Source organism: Microtus pennsylvanicus, chromosome 4 (genome assembly GCF_037038515.1).
Source record: "Microtus pennsylvanicus isolate mMicPen1 chromosome 4, mMicPen1.hap1, whole genome shotgun sequence".
Classification (NCBI taxonomy): Eukaryota; Metazoa; Chordata; class Mammalia; order Rodentia; family Cricetidae; genus Microtus; species Microtus pennsylvanicus.
This window is the reverse complement of record NC_134582.1, coordinates 112,797,108-112,814,820: the sequence shown is the minus strand read 5'-3', so window position 1 is coordinate 112,814,820 and position 17,713 is coordinate 112,797,108. Positions and strand designations below refer to the sequence as shown.

The following is a 17,713-nucleotide window of genomic DNA, read 5'->3' as shown; positions in this document are numbered from 1 at the left end:
AGTTTAGGGCTGAAATTATTTCCAATTAGTAAATGTTCATATTATCATAGTAGATACTTTGTTTTAGATACATTCCAAGTTATTTACTGTGGTTGTTAAGAATTTTGTTGTTGTTCATTTAATTGTAATTCCCTTTCTTCAATAAACTATCTTAATTGTACTTGGAGTGAAAAAATGAGCTAGCAAGTCATGGACTACAGAGGGACTCAGAAATTCAAGTGAAAATAAACGGATTGGAGAATGTAAAGATGCTATTGCTCTAAGTTAGTAAAAATACTGGACTATGAAGTGAACTAAAAAGATATAGTGGAAGAAAAGTAGAATCTATATCCATAATACATTTCTTTATATACTGGGATTTATTAATCTCATTTAAAAAAAATTCTCCAAACAATCTCACAAACATCTACAATGACACTGGAATGTGATTTGATTAATGTAAAGTAAGAATTATTACTATTATTTAAGGAAATTACCATAGTATGTTCCATAAAAGCAAATCTTTCAAAGACAATTTTGCTAAATCAACAAAGAAGAAAGTCTCTTTCTCTTTTTTTTTGAGACTGGGTTTCACTTTGTAGCCCTGGCTGGCCTGGAACTCGAGATCCTGCTTCTACTCCTGAATGCTGGGATTCAGGAAGTGTGCCATGGGCCTGGCCTACAACCTTTTCTCATTGATACAACTATCATTTCAAAAATCTGAAAGAATTCAAACAGTCCATATAATTAGCTATGAATTTTATTACTTTTTTATGTTTTGGTCTGGGGAAATTTCAGGTTTAATTAAGACTCAACAGCATTATAGAAACACACATATTAATCCACTATGCCTTTGCATAAGTATTTTGAGTTTATTCAAGAGACACTCTTCAAAGAGATATACTTCATTTAAAATTAACAGCTAATAAAGTCAATTTTTAAAATACATTGATATGAAAACAGGCACAACATAAAAACAAAGACTCCTGATTTTAGAGACTATGAAATTATTATTTTTTTAACTTCTTCAGTATCAATTCTGGGTGAACCAGGATGGCCTCTTCGTATTTCGTTCAATAATCCTCTTGCCCTGATCATCCTCTGAGGGTTTCTCTCCCGTGTACAGTACCACAGTCTCTACAGTTGGGGCTTTAAAGGGGCCCCCTTCTTGAGTCCATATTTGTTGTCTGATTTGGGCTGTTTCCTTGCGTACTTTCTCATAGCAGTAGCCACAGAGAACATGTTTCTGCTTCAGATGGCCACATTCAGGGCAAACGTCTATATTGTTCTTGAAAACAAAGAAAAACCTATTAACGACAGGAAATATACTACACAATCACCAGCCAGCAGGAGCCGTAAGATGCTGACACTGCATCTTTCTGAGAGCGCTCATGCTATATGAGGTTATACACTATCTCGTTCAACTTTAAAAAACAGTAAAACGGAGAGAACAGTAACACTGAGTTCAAATGAGGAAGAAAATCAGGGCTAGAACTCAAGTTTACCCATCTAGTATGTTTTTATTTGTATGGCCTATGAATAAACTATTCTCAGATTCTCTTACCTACCCTCTGGCCTGAGGAGAATATTTTGATTATGTAACTCTAGTGAATTCCACATTAAGAATAGCAGAGGAAAAAGTTGGGAGACTTTTACATAAGAATTGCTTGTGAGGATCCCACGTGACTTTTTAATTAAGACTTCTATCAGTTCTCTAATTTCAAACAATAAATAATCAACAAGGAGCCATCAACACAGCGGGACATCAAGGAAGAGTTAAATTACTTTTTGATCTACAGTGAGCCAAACAAGATGACAAGACTATTATAAAGCCAATTCCTCTGCTATATGAATAAGAGGTCTATCAATGGTAGGCTTGAGGAAGAGTGGGTGTGCACACACACCCCCAAAACACACACACACACACACACACACACACACACACACACACACACACACACACTACCTTAATTTTAATAAGCTTCCAGGAGTTTCTTCTCCTACACCGGTTAACTTCAATGGAGCGTCTGTTTTTGGGAGCTGCCATCCAAAAGATACTATCTAAAAAGCTGGAATCCTCTTTGTTTCCACTGGTGCCGTGGGCTGGGTCTGTGAGCATGGATGGACCCTGGACAGCTAATGCTGGTGCTAAAAACAGAACAGATACCAGAATCAATCTCTAAACGACTACTTATAGATACCATCTCTTCAACAATCAACACGTCATTAGACATACACACCTGTAAAGTATGTGTGTATGTATGCACACGTGAAGGTCAGGGGACAACTTTCAGAGTTAGTTCTCTCCTTCCACCGTGTAGGTCTTGGGGCTAGAACTCAGGTTGTGGCACCAAGGCCCTTTACTACTGAACCAAGCGGCTGGCCTGACATGCACAGTTTAGAATGTCAAAGTAAACAGATATTAATAAACCCCAGCTATTAAAATACTAAAGTTCACACAAAACGCAATTTAAAATAATTCAAATGGAATGTTTTCTTAGTCCAGCCTAATGAAGCAACTGGTTTATTAAGCATTTCTCGCCTTATGCAATGCTGGACGCTGTAGTTTAGTAGTAAATAACGTACAAGTAAATTTAATTTTGAGATTCCTTACATATACTTTGACCAGCACTGAGATGACTACGCTGGCCATCAGCTGTACCATAGTATTCTGACCCAGTTAGCTCCTTTAGGAAGCTTATATGTTTCTAAAGCCATTACATTCTTCCTTAATCTTGACCTGTGTGCTAAGAAAAGGAACTTTATTATGTATGACCCTATCAAGTATTTCAATTATTTTTTCTAAACTGCTTAGAAAGTATTCCTTTGTCCTTCCTTTTATTCTTCAGACTTGCAACAGTTCGCTCTATTCTCTGGACTTCTTACCAGTACATAAGCTGCCCAGGTACAAACCTCCAGAAATCGGGAGCTTGAAGCAGAAGGATCGGGCACATATGGGCAGACTGGACATGGATAGACCTTGTCTCACCCCGCCCCCCCCCCAGCTTAAAAGATAAAAAAAATACATAAAGTTTTCTATATTGGCATTCTTTCTCAACAGACCTTATGTTTTGCTACATAGAGCCCAGACGTTACAACAGCTCTGGACTGCCTGCGTGACATTGGGGACTTTTTTGGCCTACCGGACACCGAATCGATTGGAATGATTATTTCAGGTAGCACATGGAGACAAATATTTATCACACGGCATTTATGATCTAATGGAATAAATCTATTCAGATCGTCTAGGTATTATCACTTCTGGGATATGCTGTAAAAGGTAAAGCAATTTAAATTTTAACATCCAGGATACCAGTAGCTCGAAGCTAGGCTGGGCTACACAGTGAGTTCCAGACCTCCAGACCTCCTGAGCTACAGAAACAGCTTCTCCCCAATCCCTCCAAGTCAACTAAAAAAAAAAAGCACGCGCTGTTTCTCTCACACAACTCGGAAGCCCCCGCCAACCCACTTCCTACGAACTCTTTCCTTACGGACCCCACTGGGGACTGGCAAGGCCGTTCCAGTTCTGCCTCAGTTGCTGCAGCAGCTCCCAGCACTTGCGGAGCGGTCCGGGACGCGCCGGCCACGGAAAGGACAGCAGCAGCAAGGAGACAGCCATGTTTCTCTCGGGACAGAGATGCCTGCCGGGACCGTGCGCAAGCCCCCGCCCCCCGCTCCCCGCCTCCCTGCTCAGAGCATGCGCAGGGCCGCCCTGCCTGGGATCCTCAAACTCCAACTCCCAGCTGCCCCTGGAGCGCATCCGACTCTCCTCCAATCAGAGATAATAGAACATTAAAGGAAACAGACGTACCGCGCATGGGCGTGGCTGTTTCCCGACTTCCTGGGTAAAGATGGCAGAGCGCGGTTACAGCTTTTCGCTGACTACATTCAGGTACCCTGGTGGCCCCTCAGGTTCCACGCATCACAGGTCCCAGGAGCGCCCCGGACCAGGCCCCCGTGTCCTGGGTCTGGCTGGTGTTTCTGCATGAGCGCGCGGGAATGGGGTTGGACTCGCAGCTTTGCAGAGTCATGTGCGGTGCCAGGCCTGGGCCCATGCAGGGGCCCGCCGCCTTTGGGGCTGAGGATTTGCAGGCTCCGAGCCAGGCGCTGGCTTTCCCTCTCTAGCTTAGAGAAAGCGCTATGGGACAGCCTGGTTTCCGCTGGTCCATCCAGGACTAGGATTTCCTTCCTGGCCCAGATAGGGAGCTTCGGAAACTGATTCCTGCTCAGATGTATGAGACGCCCATTTTCCTTTGGGAAATCGTTCTGTACTGTTAAGTCCGAGTCGTAGTCTCCCGTTTAGCGCCAGTGTGCTTCGAAGCTCACTCTGCTTTCGGTTTCTACTATGCTGCTAGAGACTATAACTCCAAAATGAAAGCGCAGATTTCCCTTCCGGATTTCGTGGAGCGCTCAAACTGATAAGCTAAAGTCGATGAGCTTGATTCGTCACGAAAAATTGCTTTAAAAAGATTTTAGACTTTGCTGTTATGGGATAGAGAGAGAGAGTTAAATGCGTTTTCTCAAGGCACACACGATGTGTACTTTATTTCCTCATCGTTCCCTGTTTAAGAAAATTCATCACGGAAGAAATTAGACAAACGACTGTAGTTTGACCATTGTCTTCAGGATTCGACTGAAGGCAGCCAGGATCTACTTGTTGAATTTAACTGTACCTGGTTTTCCACTACCACCTATATGTATGTTGAGTTAGGGATGAGCTAACCACAGCCTAAACAATTGAGCTTTTTCAAAGTTGTCCACTCGTAGCTAAATGGATATTCAAACGTTGTTCGTTCTGAAAACAAAAATGAACATACTTCTTGTCACAATATATTGTCTTTCTTTTGAAAATTGCCTTTTTGTAGTTCCGGATAACTGTGGTATGCAATTTTGTTGTATTTGTTTTGGAAACTTTGAATGATTTCCCCTTAATTCCTTAGCAAATGATTTAATCACATACTGTGGCAGAGACTAATTATGCATGGTAGTCACTTATATTTGTAAACAAAAGAGATATGGTCCCAAATGTGGTCTCACTGGAGCTGAAACAAATGAATATAGACCATAAGGGACTGGAAATTTTTTAAAATTTCCTTTTGAGACTGAATCACTTGTAGCCCAGGCTAGTAAAATGGCCAGTTACTAAGGACGACCTTCAACTGCTCTTCCTGCCTCCGATTCCCCAGGTGTACTACCACCTGGTTTATGCTGTGTCATGCATTCTAGGCAAGCACCCTACCGTAGTAGCCACATCCTCAGCCCTGAATCTTTTATAGCAAGCATCTGAATATTTGTACAGCGGATTTCTTTACTGTAACAACCTTAAAAACAACAACAACAAAAAACATGATAAGGTTTAGCTGTTTAGGAAAGAAATACTGTTTTTAGTATTAAACTATTAATGATATAAGTTGCCAGGGATAGGAAGTGAAGCGAGTAAATATTCGAAAGTGCATGAACATAGACCTTTGTTTCTTTTTAAGCCCGTCTGGGAAACTTGTCCAGATCGAGTATGCTTTGGCTGCAGTAGCTGGAGGGGCCCCTTCAGTGGGAATTAAAGGCAAGTAAATGTTTTGTTCACTGCCTATGCTTGTTACTGCGTACCTGAGATACGGTAGATGTAAGTGCGTACTTCTCAACAGTCTTTTTGTTAGAGAATTTTGAAGTTTAAAGAAAATAGCATTCAGACCAGTAATTGAAATTTCATAGCAAACATGTCATTGTAGTATATTGTAATACTCCATAGGTAGTTTTTTTCTCAGGAAACTATTATTATTTTATTTTTCAACTGAGTATTTTTCTCTGGAAGTTTTATCTTATTTATAAAGGGCTAACTGTAAAACATTTAAAGATAAAATTATTATATGTTCTAGTGTCCTAATAGAAAATTTTCTTATCATTTATACTAGAAGAGTTACCAAGTTTATTGTTTTAAAACCAGTAGACCTGAAAATATTGCGAAAGACTTGGATTTGTTTGTTTGTGCAGTATAAATGACCAGTGACAGAAAAATGATTTATTATTTGTCAGGTAATTTTTGTATAAGAATCCAGAAAAAGGCTTCATAATGTAGAGAAAGCAGCACATTTGTTGGATGCATCTGTAGCTGGAAAGCTAACGAAGAGCATGTTCTAATATTTGTCTTTTTTTCCCTCTCTTTTAAGCTGCAAATGGTGTAGTATTAGCCACTGAGAAAAAACAGAAATCCATCCTGTATGATGAAAGGAGCGTCCACAAAGTGGAACCGATCACCAAGCACATTGGTTTGGTGTATAGTGGCATGGGCCCAGACTACAGGTACCACAGCCGGTCACAGTGTTTTCTCATCACCTCGCTCCTCCTCTGTGGTTGTTTCATTTAGTCCTAGCTAAATGTGGTTTGCCTGTACGGGTTATGTGGAGCTTGATCTTGTGAGGTGATAAATTACCTACTACCTATTTTTTCTCATCATTATTTCATTCTCTCCAAGGTCTTGGTAGGAAGGGCTTTGGTGTTCTGATTCACCTTAAAAATGATAAAATGCATTCATTTATAATAAAATATTGTTAAGGTGATTCAGGCAACAAGAGAGAGCATGGACCATGTAGAGTTAGCCTCATTCTGTTTATTTTTGCTCTTATCAAAGGGACAAATGTGTTTAAGGCTACTGAAGGTTTCTGAGTGGCCAGCCAGGATTCTTAGGCCTGTAGAATCACTCCCTTTTTATTTCACTGGAGTACCAGTAAGTTGAAAGAAAAAGAATTTTATGAAACAAGATAGTTTCACTTGGAATTATAAGCCAACAGGGTTACCAGAATATGATTGCGTTTCTGTTGTGGAAAATTCTCCACCGCCATGTAGAATAGACACCGCAGTGGACTGCTGCTGATCAAATACGCTTCAGATGGAAGGGCATGAGTGTCTTCGCGAGAGATAATGTGTATATTTCAGAGAAGTAGGCCTGAGGGGGTGAGGATAAATCTGTCTGAATGTATTTCATTTCTGTATAGCTGTATTTGTCAGGGTTCTCTAAAGGAACAGAACTGATAGAAGATACATACACCCTCCTCCCACATACACCATGGGGTTATTAGACCAATGTAGGCTGTGGTCGGGATAGTCTAGCTGGCTGCATGCTGGCAGAAAGGCAGAGAGTGTGGTAGTTATTATTCAGTCCATGAGGCCGGATGGCTCAGCAGTTAAGACGTTTATCTAATTATTCTTTATCAATAAAAAACTGGGAGTCAGGTATCAGAGAAGCCACCAGTGACCTACCTCTTCCATTCCTCCATCCAAAAAGGGTTGAACTCTCTCAGCCTACCTTCCTACTTCCTGTATCCTATCTGTCCTCATTCCTCTATGGTTCATTTTGGTCAGCTAGTGTCTAGCTCTGCCCTCTGACTTCAAGCAAGCTTTATTGTCAGAATCTGATCAAAATATCACACAACAAGCAGTCCCAGTCTAGTGCTGGAGTCCTGGAGGATTCTTCAGAGCTGCTGGTCTCCAGTCTGTGTTAGAATCCTGAAGAAGCTGTGTTTAGTACTGAAGGCAGCTCCAGTGTAGATACTATCCAGCTAGAGTGAGGCAAGAAGGCTAAGAGCAGTTTCCTTGTCCTGTGACCTTTGTGTCTGGGTTGCCATCAGAAAACATAGCCCATATTTAGGGTGGGTCTTTCTGCTTCAAATAATCTGACTTTTAAAAGCCCTTGCAGCACCTTGAATCCTAGTAAATTACAATTGTAGTCATGTTGACAAGATTACCATCACAATGGTATGATTTTCATACCTTATGTAAAATGTAGCTTCTTATTTACTGTTTGTTTAATCTTTGAAGGCTATTCTAAATTGTAGGCAGTACTTAAGGTAGACTGTAGAAAAGACAGGCTGAGGGAAAGAAATATGCCCAGAATTGAATGCGTATGCTCATATGCATCTAAGTTTGGGATGGCTGAGTAAAGTATAAATAGACTGTTCTCAAGATAAGGAGAGCAGTTTGGTGGAAGTCACAGAAGGAGAAATGAAGCTCTTACTTTGTAAATTAAATATCATCTTTTTACAGTGTGTAGTGTAGGTTTTTCTGCACCATGTGCAGATACTGCCCCCATTGGCAAGAAGATAGCATTGGATCCCTTGAAAATGGAGTTAGGATGGTTGTGAGCCACCAATGTGGGTCTTGGGTGTTGAACCTGGGTCCTTAGAAAGAGCAGCCAGTGCCCTTAACTGCTAAGCCATCTCTCCAACTCCCAGATGTGTTACTATCTGTACTCTAGTCCCTGCTTCTCATTCTTTTTCTTAGGTGTCAAGAGACTCTTCTGAGCTGATAGAGATGCATGCCAAGCTTGTGTTGTGTGTGCTTTCAGACAAAAGTTGTGGGTAGTTAGTAGAGTGTCATAACTATTTTTCTTATTGCCTTAGAGTGCTTGTGCACAGAGCTCGGAAACTTGCCCAGCAATACTATCTTGTCTACCAAGAACCCATCCCCACAGCCCAGCTGGTACAGAGAGTAGCCTCTGTGATGCAGGAGTATACCCAGTCAGGGTAAGTTGTTCTTATTACTTGAAGACATGTATCATGAATTGGAAGAAGAAGAAAAAACATAGTAAAAGAAAACAAATGAGTAGGAGTCTTATTATTTCTGTATTTGCTGAACAAACGAAGAAAATCACTGTGATATAAATGTTTCTGATTTTGATTTGAAATAATTAAGATGAAAATGTGACTGTATGCCGTGGTGCACACCTGTGAGCTGAGTACGTGGGACACTGAGGGAGGTCACATCTGGGTTACACAGATGCTGTCTCAAAAGGAAGAACAGGGGAAAAGAGAGTGGGTTCTTATCCTGCAGCAGAATAAAGCATCTTGATTTTTAGAAGGGCCCTTTGCTGGTGATTCTTTATAGGCAGTCTTCAGTGCCTCTGTACTTAGCTTTTCAACCTAAAGTGATTGTGAGCATATAAAACAGCAATAACATTTTAATACCAGTTTTATTTTTTAAAGAATTATTTTGTTTTTATTTATGTATATGGATGTGTTGTGTGTTTGCACACCAGAAGAGGGCATTGGATTCCATGACAGTTCTATGAGACTACAGTTATTAGACAGTTGTGAGCCAGGACCTCAAGAAGAGCAGTCAGGGCTTTCAGCTGCTGAGCCATCTCTCCAGCTCTCACCTTAAATATATGGTGAATAAGATGGTGTGAAAGTAATTGCTGATGCACAAGCCTTGTGGGGAAGACGTATTTACTAGATTTGTTAGGGTGTGTTTCTCCATGCTTAACTTAGACTGTGGCACCTTTATAGGTGTTTGTCTCACTCTAATTTGTGTTGCTCCAACAAAATATCTGAGCTCTGTGGGTCCAAGGACATGGTTTGCACTTATACGGGTAATTTGGTTTTGGTAAGGTTTTTCTGGCAGATAGCATTGCATGGACAGATGTCACACGGTAAAAGAAGAGCAGGCAGTGACCTCCATAGAAACTAATCCACTTCTTTCAGACTTAACCCGTCTGAGAAACAAGCATTATTAACCCTTTCCCAGGATGGTACCATGTTCTGCCTCTTGATACAGTTCTGTAATGATGTTACACTGAGAATTACTTTCTCCTGAACTTTTGGGAAGCAAGGTGCTACATCATTTGGTTTAGGCTTACTGCTCTTCCCAGCTATAATAAAAAGAATTCATTTTAAGTTGGTTCATTTAGAAGTTAAAGTTAAGAAGTCTAACTCAGTTTACTTAGTAATTTGCTTTACTTGCGAGTATATATAAATCTTTTTCATTTTCTTTCTACAGTGGTGTTCGTCCATTTGGTGTTTCTTTACTTATTTGTGGGTGGAATGAGGGACGACCATATTTATTTCAGTCAGATCCATCTGTAAGTATCATTACATATATTTGAAGCATTAATTAGAATTGCTTTTTATATATCTAATAAAAGTTGAAACAATAAAAGTTTAAAATTCACCATTTCCTTTTCCCCCCACTTGTTTTAAATGATCTGTTTTTACCTTTATTTATGTGTGTACATGTAAAAAGGTTTTTCTGTCCTGCCTGGTTCCGCAGCCACTTCCAAAGTAATCCCTCAGAGGACTACGTTAATTGTAAATGTTTGGCTGATGGGTCAGACTTATACTAGTTAGCTCCTACACTTAAAGTAACCCATTTCTGTTAATCTGTGTATCGCCAAGTGGCCAGTGGCTTACTGGTGCTCTGGCATGTTGCTCCTTGGGTGGCTGCTGGTGTCTCCTGACTCTGCTGTTCTTTTCCTGTATCTCTGCTTGGATTTTCCCTCCTGGCTCTATCCTGCATTGCCATAGGCCGAAGCAGCTTTATTTATTAACCAGTGAGAGCAACACATATTCAAGTGTGCAGAAAGACATCTCCCAGCATATACATATGTGTCTGTGTGGGTATATGTGTGTGACTGAAGCTGCCCATGGAATCCGGAGAAGTCAGGTCCCACTGAAGCTGGAGCTACAGGTAGTTGAGAGCCACCTGACTTTGTGCAGGGACTAGAATTTGGGTCTTCTCAAAGAGCTGTAAGCATTCTCTCAACCCTAAGCCATCGCTCAAGCCCTTCACTTCTGAGAAAGTATAAAGTAGTGCACATTTGCGCGTTCAGCACTTCTGAGGCACTTTTCTTCCATCAGGAAGTGTGTGCCACGTTAGTTTTTGCCCTTTTTGGGGTCACGTTTGTTAGCGTGCACTAGAATGAGCTGCTGTCACTATGGAATTCCATCAGCCCTCTCGAGCTGTTGTTTTGGGAAGCACATAAGTCAGATACATGACAGGAGGCCAGTGCTAGAATCTTTGCCGTCAGTCTGCTGCTGGGGCTGTCTTGAGTATGACTCTCAAAGCAAAAGCACTGATATAAGGTTGATATTTGAGTTTTTTCCACGTTGTTCCATTTGCTATGAGAAGCCTAAGAAAAAGATTAGGGAGTGAATTCTTGTTTATAAATTATTAGATCATTGCAAGTTTTCTCAATATAAGCCTTACACTGCCTTCCCAGCCAGTAGAGGAAGACAGTGTGGGAACTGCATTCACCCCTTGCTCTCCTTTCCTTGCTGACTAAAAAGGCATTGTCTAACCCTCGCCATGAGTTTTCCTCTATGCATGTCTTTGTTTTTCTCAGGTGAGGCTGTTAAATATAGGGCTTCTTAGACATTCCACTCGCCACCCCTTTCCACCTGGTAAAGTTATTTGTAACTATGGTAAATATAAAATGCATACAGAAGCCAAATATTGACTCACAGTCACAAAGAAACCTAGCTAAAAACAGTTCTTTGGTATGCATATAATTTTACCTTTTATTAAAAACAGAAGCAAGTTTGCATACTAGTGTGAGATGGATAGGCTCCTTTATTTTTTCAGAAAGAATAAGTCATAGAATACTTGAATCTGCAGGCCCTTCGAGTTTCAGAGTTCGATTTTATAGTTGTCAGTGATTAAAGATACCACTTCACAAAAACACTCTATAGAAATGGCAGGAAATGCTTAGGGCCATTTCAAAAATTGTTGGAAATTCTAATCCCAATCCAAAATTCATTTAATAATTCTTATTATGAAACTGAATTCAACAACTCAAACAACAACTAAATTTCTAACAGTGGCATCTAGGCTGAGGAATGATGATACTAAAACATTGTCCTTTTTTTTATAATTAGATCATTATGTTTCTATAAAAGTAGAAAACATTTTTTAAGCATAGTAAAAGCAACTCCTCTCCCTGACATGTATGTCTCAAGTCAGTGTTGACAAGTGTTGTGTGGCATGATGGAATAAACAGTGCAGAAAGCACGTGCGTATTCAGAGCCAAAGCTGTGGTGAAGTCACTTATGTAGCGTGGGAGAGAGCTGCCAAAAACACCTTGGATTCTTTACATATCGTTTAGAATTATTTTTTTGGAAATAATAATAATATTTGGAAACCTTTTACTGTTGCAAGGTTTTTTACAACCCCATTACAATATTTAAAGGTTGCGGAGCTTTCAGTGAAAAGCTGTCTCATCTGTCCACTAAAGATGAGTGACCACCAGTTTTCAGGATAATGTGACACAGCTTTAGATTCGTGCAGTCTGTTAAGCTGAACTGTTACTTGGTATTTTACTTTAACTCCTACTTCCTTTTATCTAGCCTTTAAAGTAGTCTTATTTACAGTAATTTCTCTAACTCATCACTGTTTGATGAGTTTTGATATGTATGTGTGTATTATGTACATAGATACATACCTGAGTAAACCATTACCAAAGTCAAAATTAACGTCTGAGTTCCTTCATGACTTTGTCATCTGTTGTATAACCTTTAAACAAAATCTTTTCTATGAAATTTCCACTCAATTTGAATAAATAATCATGACTTTATATGTTAGAGACCAGTTTACAGATGTAAGAGGAATAGAGTTATCTGAGTGTTTTAAAATGTTTGTCTTTCCTGATTAGGGAGCCTACTTTGCCTGGAAGGCCACAGCAATGGGGAAGAATTACGTGAACGGGAAGACTTTCCTTGAAAAGAGGTAGGCTTCCCAGGATCAGATTCCTGGGCAGACTGATCTTACAGATGTCAGATCTCTTTACGTGATTAATTCATGAGTCTAACAGGCTCAGTGTATCATTCTGTATTTGAGTCTAGTTAAAGATAAAGGAGAAAATGCCCTGAATCTTGATTTCCTGATCTTCGGTGTATTTAGTGGTAATATTACTCTTTTCTTAACGGTATTGCTCAACCTTGTTTCATTTTTAAAGTTTTTATGTTTTTGGGATTTGGGGGTGACTGAGACAGGATTCCTCTAGGTAGCCCTGGCTCTTCTTAAGCTGCCATGTAGACGACCATGTTTCTAACTCACAGGGATTCACCTGCCTCTGCTTCCTGAGTGGTGTGCCAGCATGCCCAGTCATTGGTTGCTTCTTAAATATTTACTTCTTAATTCATTTCCCCCATCAATTTTTTTTAAAGCCATTATATTTAGAGTAGAAAAATGTTTAAGCCGGGCAGTGGTGGTACACACCCTTAATTCCAGTGCTCAGGAGGCAGGGGCAGGCTGCTCTCTGAGTTTGAGGCCAGCCTGGTCTACAAGAGCTAGTTCCAGGATAGGCTCTAAAGCTACAGAGAAACCCTGTCTCGAAAAACAAACAAACAAAAAAGGATGTTTAATAATGACTTATGAAAATTAAAAATTGAGATAGGTGGGTGTGGAGGCCCATGCCTGTGATCCAGCAGTTGTGAGGATTGTTTCCAGTTCAGGCCAGCCTGGACTGCAGAATGGGCTGTGCTTCAGGCTGTGCTATAAACAAAACAAATTGTGAGCCTAGTGGTTGGCATTGAGAAGATCACGTGATGTATGTCTAAGAATGGTGTGCTGTGTAAAATTCGCTGTCAGTGCTGTGCACACAAGCTGTTTCACTTACAGTTATATCCAAATTCAGTGTCGCCGTTGTCTCTGGTATTTTGGATAGGAAGTTTTATGGCTGAGGTCTAACAGATGACTCTTCTTTGTACAATTTTCATGTAATATTCATGTTATAGTTATTAAAGATCTTAGACTTTTGATCACACTGTAATCTCAATCTTCATAAAAAGCACTTTAAATTTTACTTAGTAATGAGTTTTCAGTGCTGTGTTATAACCAATAATAAAGGATTTTAGCAATAGTCTGACATTGTAGTATTGGTAAAGCAAAATATTTTTAATGATGCTTTTTCATGGTGTTAGAAGTTCAGTAGCTGTGCCACTCACTTTATAGTTTGAGGATAACTCACTGAGATGATTAGGGAATGTTCTTACAACTTAGTGCTTTTTATTTTTTGGTTTTTCGAGACAGGGTTTCTCTGTGGCTTTGGAGCCTGTTGTTATTAGGTCTCATTGCTCCTTTTACTACCAAACATCCCTACGTTTCCTTAAAAGACAGTTCTGGGTTTTAATATTCATAATGACTTTTAAAACTGAGAGAATCTGTATACTTTGGTACATTCATGAGACAGGCTACAAATTGTGTTATGCACCTTTTGGGTGTGGATCAGTGAGGTCGTGGACTGTTCTGCAGTTCTACTACAACTTAGTACTTTTAAGAGGGTTAGATTTCTAAAAGACTTAACGCTTTTACTGTCCTTTTATTTAAAATAGCCATGAAGAATCTAAGCAGTGCCCTAACAGCAGTGTTTTCAATGTTTTTCTTTAGATATAATGAAGACCTAGAACTGGAAGATGCCATTCATACAGCCATCCTAACTCTAAAGGTTAGCTCAGTATCCACCGATGGTTTTAAAAGGATAGTTTTTCTAATGAACTGCTTGTGAAATTGACCATTTCCTATCTTCCTCAATTAGGAAAGTTTCGAAGGGCAAATGACAGAAGATAACATAGAAGTTGGGATCTGCAACGAAGCTGGCTTTAGGAGACTCACCCCAGCGGAAGTGAAGGACTACTTAGCGGCCATAGCGTGATGGAGATGTGCCTGGACAGCTCAGATCACACAGTCTATCCACTTACACATGTTTAAAGTATGTTTTGTTTGTGCAGACTTATTTCTACATGGCTTAATTGATTCACATTTTTAAAATAAGAATCATAATAAACTGTTAAAACCAAGTTCTAGCTTTTAAGAGTAAAGTTTGAACATACTTCTCATTTTACCATAATTGGTTTTGGAAATTACATTACGAAATCACTCTAATTTTCAGATATTTTTGTTATTAGATCTCATTGCCCTTTTTACTACCAAACATCCCTACGTTTCCTTAAAAGACAGTTCTGGGTTTTAATATTCATAATGACTTTTAAACTGAGAGAATCTATACTTTGATACATTCATGAGACAGGCTACAAATTGTGTTATGCACCTTTTGGGTGTGGATCAGTGAGGTCGTGGACTGTTCTGCAGCTGTACTACAGCAGTCAAGTGTTAAGCAACAGTGGTCTCCTCTTAGAGATACGTAACTAAATAAACCATGGTGTGCTAGATGCTATGTGTTTCTCCATCTCCTGTAGTAAACATATTTAAAAGGATTCCCTAGATTATGGAAGCACTTCTCTTAAGGGTAAATATTAGTATTGATATCAAATACTAAGTTCAGAACTGCAGCTCCCTCCTTAGTGTGAGAAGAACCTTCACTGGAGGTAGGTCCTTAGCAGTGAGCAAGTAGTTAGTGGCACATTATTTTAATCGGGTTTCCTCCCTCAGGCATCTTAGGATAAAAGACTTACAGAACAGACTGTTTATGAATGTCATCAATATGAACAGGGAGGCAGTTCAGTGACTTAAATGTAATTGAAGAGAATTTGACCTTTAAAGTTTAGACAGGGTGTGCTGTTTTGCTACCTATTGTCACTATACGTCCATATGTTGTTGATGGAGGTGGTAACATTTTAAGAGATGGAAAGATGGCACCTTGACCTTCTGGAATTATTTATGTATGGTGTGTATATGGGCCCGTGAGTTTGTGTGGGTAGCAATGATGTGGAGAAGGAGAGGTCGGTGTTGGTTTACTCTGCACCTGATGTGTTGAGACCCAGAGCTTGCCTGGTGACTGACTAGTTCGCTCTGGAAGACCCATGTCTGCCTTCTGAATATTGGGACTAAACGACTGCCGCGTTTGCCCTGTGAGTACCTTGTATCCAAACTCCAGGTCTCACACCTGCATCGCAGGTGCTTCAGCCTCTGCCCTGCCCTTCTGTCTTAAGATATGTCTTCAGGGGCTGGAGAGATGGCTTATCAGTTTTGAGCACTTGTTGCTTTTGCAGAGAATTTCCATTCAGCTCCCAGTATCCATATGATGGCTCACAACCATCCATCGCTCCAGTTCCAGAGGAGCTGAAATCCTCTGACTTTTATGGACACCAGGCTCACACATGTACACAGACATACATGCAGACAAAACACAAGAAATAAAAGATGTGTCTTGAGAGCATCATATCTCTAGTTGGGCTTGGTGAATCTAGCACAATAATCATAATATTAAAAAGGGTTTTTTAAAGTCAACTTATTACCTGGCTGAGTATGCAAAGAAATACGAGCAGTGGTTCTCAACCTCTGGGCCAGGGCCCTTTTGGGGGTTGAAGGACCCTTTCACGGGTTGCCTAAGACATTCAAAAACGAATCTTTACATTACAATTCATAATAGTAGCAAAATTACAGTTATGAAATAGCAATGAAAATAATTAGGAAGGTTGAGAATCACTGACTTAGATTTTCTTTTTTGGCTAAACTTAATATTGTAGGTGAAAAGACGGATTTCTGTTAGACCTCTCATGACCAATATTAAAGAAAAAACCAACCAAACAAAACAAGATGCTCAGTGATGGTGTCTTATACCTGTCATCCCAATGTTCTGCAGGCAGAGGCAGGTGGATCAGGAGTTTGAGGTTAGTCTGGTCTACACAGTTCTAGGCCAGCCAGGGTTACACAAAAGAAACCCTGTCTTAAAAAACCCAGAAGAGGGGGCTGGAGAGATGGCTCAGAGGTTAAGAGCATTGCCTGCTCTTCCAAAGGTCCTGAGTTCAATTCCCAGCAACCACATGGTGGCTCACAACCATCTGTAAAGAGGTCTGGCGCCCTCTTCTGGCCTTCAGACATACAGACAGAATATTGTATACATAATAAATAAATATTAAAAAAAAAACCCAGAAGAATGCCAACATTTATAAATCAAAGAAAAAAGCAAAGCAAAGGTACGTAAATTTAAGATGGGGGTGCAAACAGGTGCAGCAGAAGTAGCAAGGAAGAGGTGACATCACTGAAGCAGATTAAGTTCATGGTTAGTTTTGCTTCTGCCTCAGCTAAGTGCAAAGCTGCCTACAACTCCATTCTGTTCACAAAATAATCCTTTTCGTTGTCCTTGAAACTAAATTGTTTCCTTTTTGTACCAGTTATTTCAGAAACCCATTCTTTGATGTAGGAACCCATTGCTTTTCTAAACATTCTTAAACTCTCAAATCATTTTGGGTTGTGGATTTTAGTTTCTTTTAATTTTGTGTATTACAATGTTCCCAGAGTTTATAGCTTCTCCCAACATTTGGTTCAATTTGTATCTGATAGACTTTTGTCTCTAATCCCTTATCATACGTTTTGCTGTGCAAAGTGTCTAGAAGAGAAACGTGGATGTTACTAACATTTGCATATCTGGGGGATAAGAGGGAGTTGGAAAAGGAAGAGTATGGAGGACTGCTTTATGGTGGAGTGTATTTTCAGTAGTTATAGACAGAAATTGCTGAACTTGGTACTTAACCTCGCCCACTTTCCTGCCAGTGTGTGCAACCCTAAAACCCCAACCCTAAAGAAGCTTAAAGTTACTCAGTGGGAGGGGTTGGCGTTTTCCTGGGAGTAGAATTTTAATTCTCTGGCTGCCGGTCCAGTGGCCCTTTGATTAGTTGCAGTTCTTGTCTGGCAAAATACTGTCCTCTCTGTGGCCTCTGGAATTTTACAGTGGTTTTATTTGCCCTTGGATGAGTTTGCAAATGTTTGTTTAAATAAGGATACTTTAAATACGGATGACTTTGTGTGTCATTCTCTTGTAGGGGCCATGCTACTCTCTGGGCTAATGTTTGTTTATGTGCTGCCAAAGCAAGCACTTCTGCTACATACTTAATGTTCAGTGCACTGAACACCCAAGTAGGGTCTTTACTATAAAAATTAAAATTTTAAAAAGATTTATTTATTAAATTCTTTGTAAATTTTTTAGTACATTTAAAATTTTTTCTTTTAATTTTCTTGATTAAGGAGCTAAAATTTCTGTCAATGGAATATCTGACACTTGCTCTTTGCT

The 17,713-nt window shown here is 39.9% G+C and overlaps 2 protein-coding genes across 2 annotated transcripts; one reads left to right on the top strand and one right to left on the bottom strand.

Annotated features, from left to right (window-relative positions):
- Positions 1-831: 831 nt before the first annotated feature.
- On the bottom strand, positions 832-3,650 carry Mrpl32 (mitochondrial ribosomal protein L32). Its single transcript, XM_075970168.1, has 3 exons — positions 3,475-3,650; positions 1,946-2,127; positions 832-1,267 (listed from the first exon to the last, which is right to left on the bottom strand). The coding sequence occupies exons 1-3, from the start codon at positions 3,596-3,598 to the stop codon at positions 1,013-1,015; spliced, it is 561 nt and encodes a 186-aa protein (XP_075826283.1). The 5' UTR covers positions 3,599-3,650; the 3' UTR covers positions 832-1,012.
- A 110-nt stretch (positions 3,651-3,760) lies between these two features.
- Psma2 (proteasome 20S subunit alpha 2) lies at positions 3,761-14,540 on the top strand. Its single transcript, XM_075970167.1, has 8 exons — positions 3,761-3,871; positions 5,463-5,539; positions 6,144-6,276; positions 8,373-8,495; positions 9,748-9,829; positions 12,395-12,468; positions 14,131-14,188; positions 14,279-14,540. Exons 1-8 carry the CDS (start codon positions 3,831-3,833, stop codon positions 14,393-14,395), a joined length of 705 nt encoding a protein of 234 aa, XP_075826282.1. The 5' UTR covers positions 3,761-3,830; the 3' UTR covers positions 14,396-14,540.
- Positions 14,541-17,713: the final 3,173 nt, after the last annotated feature.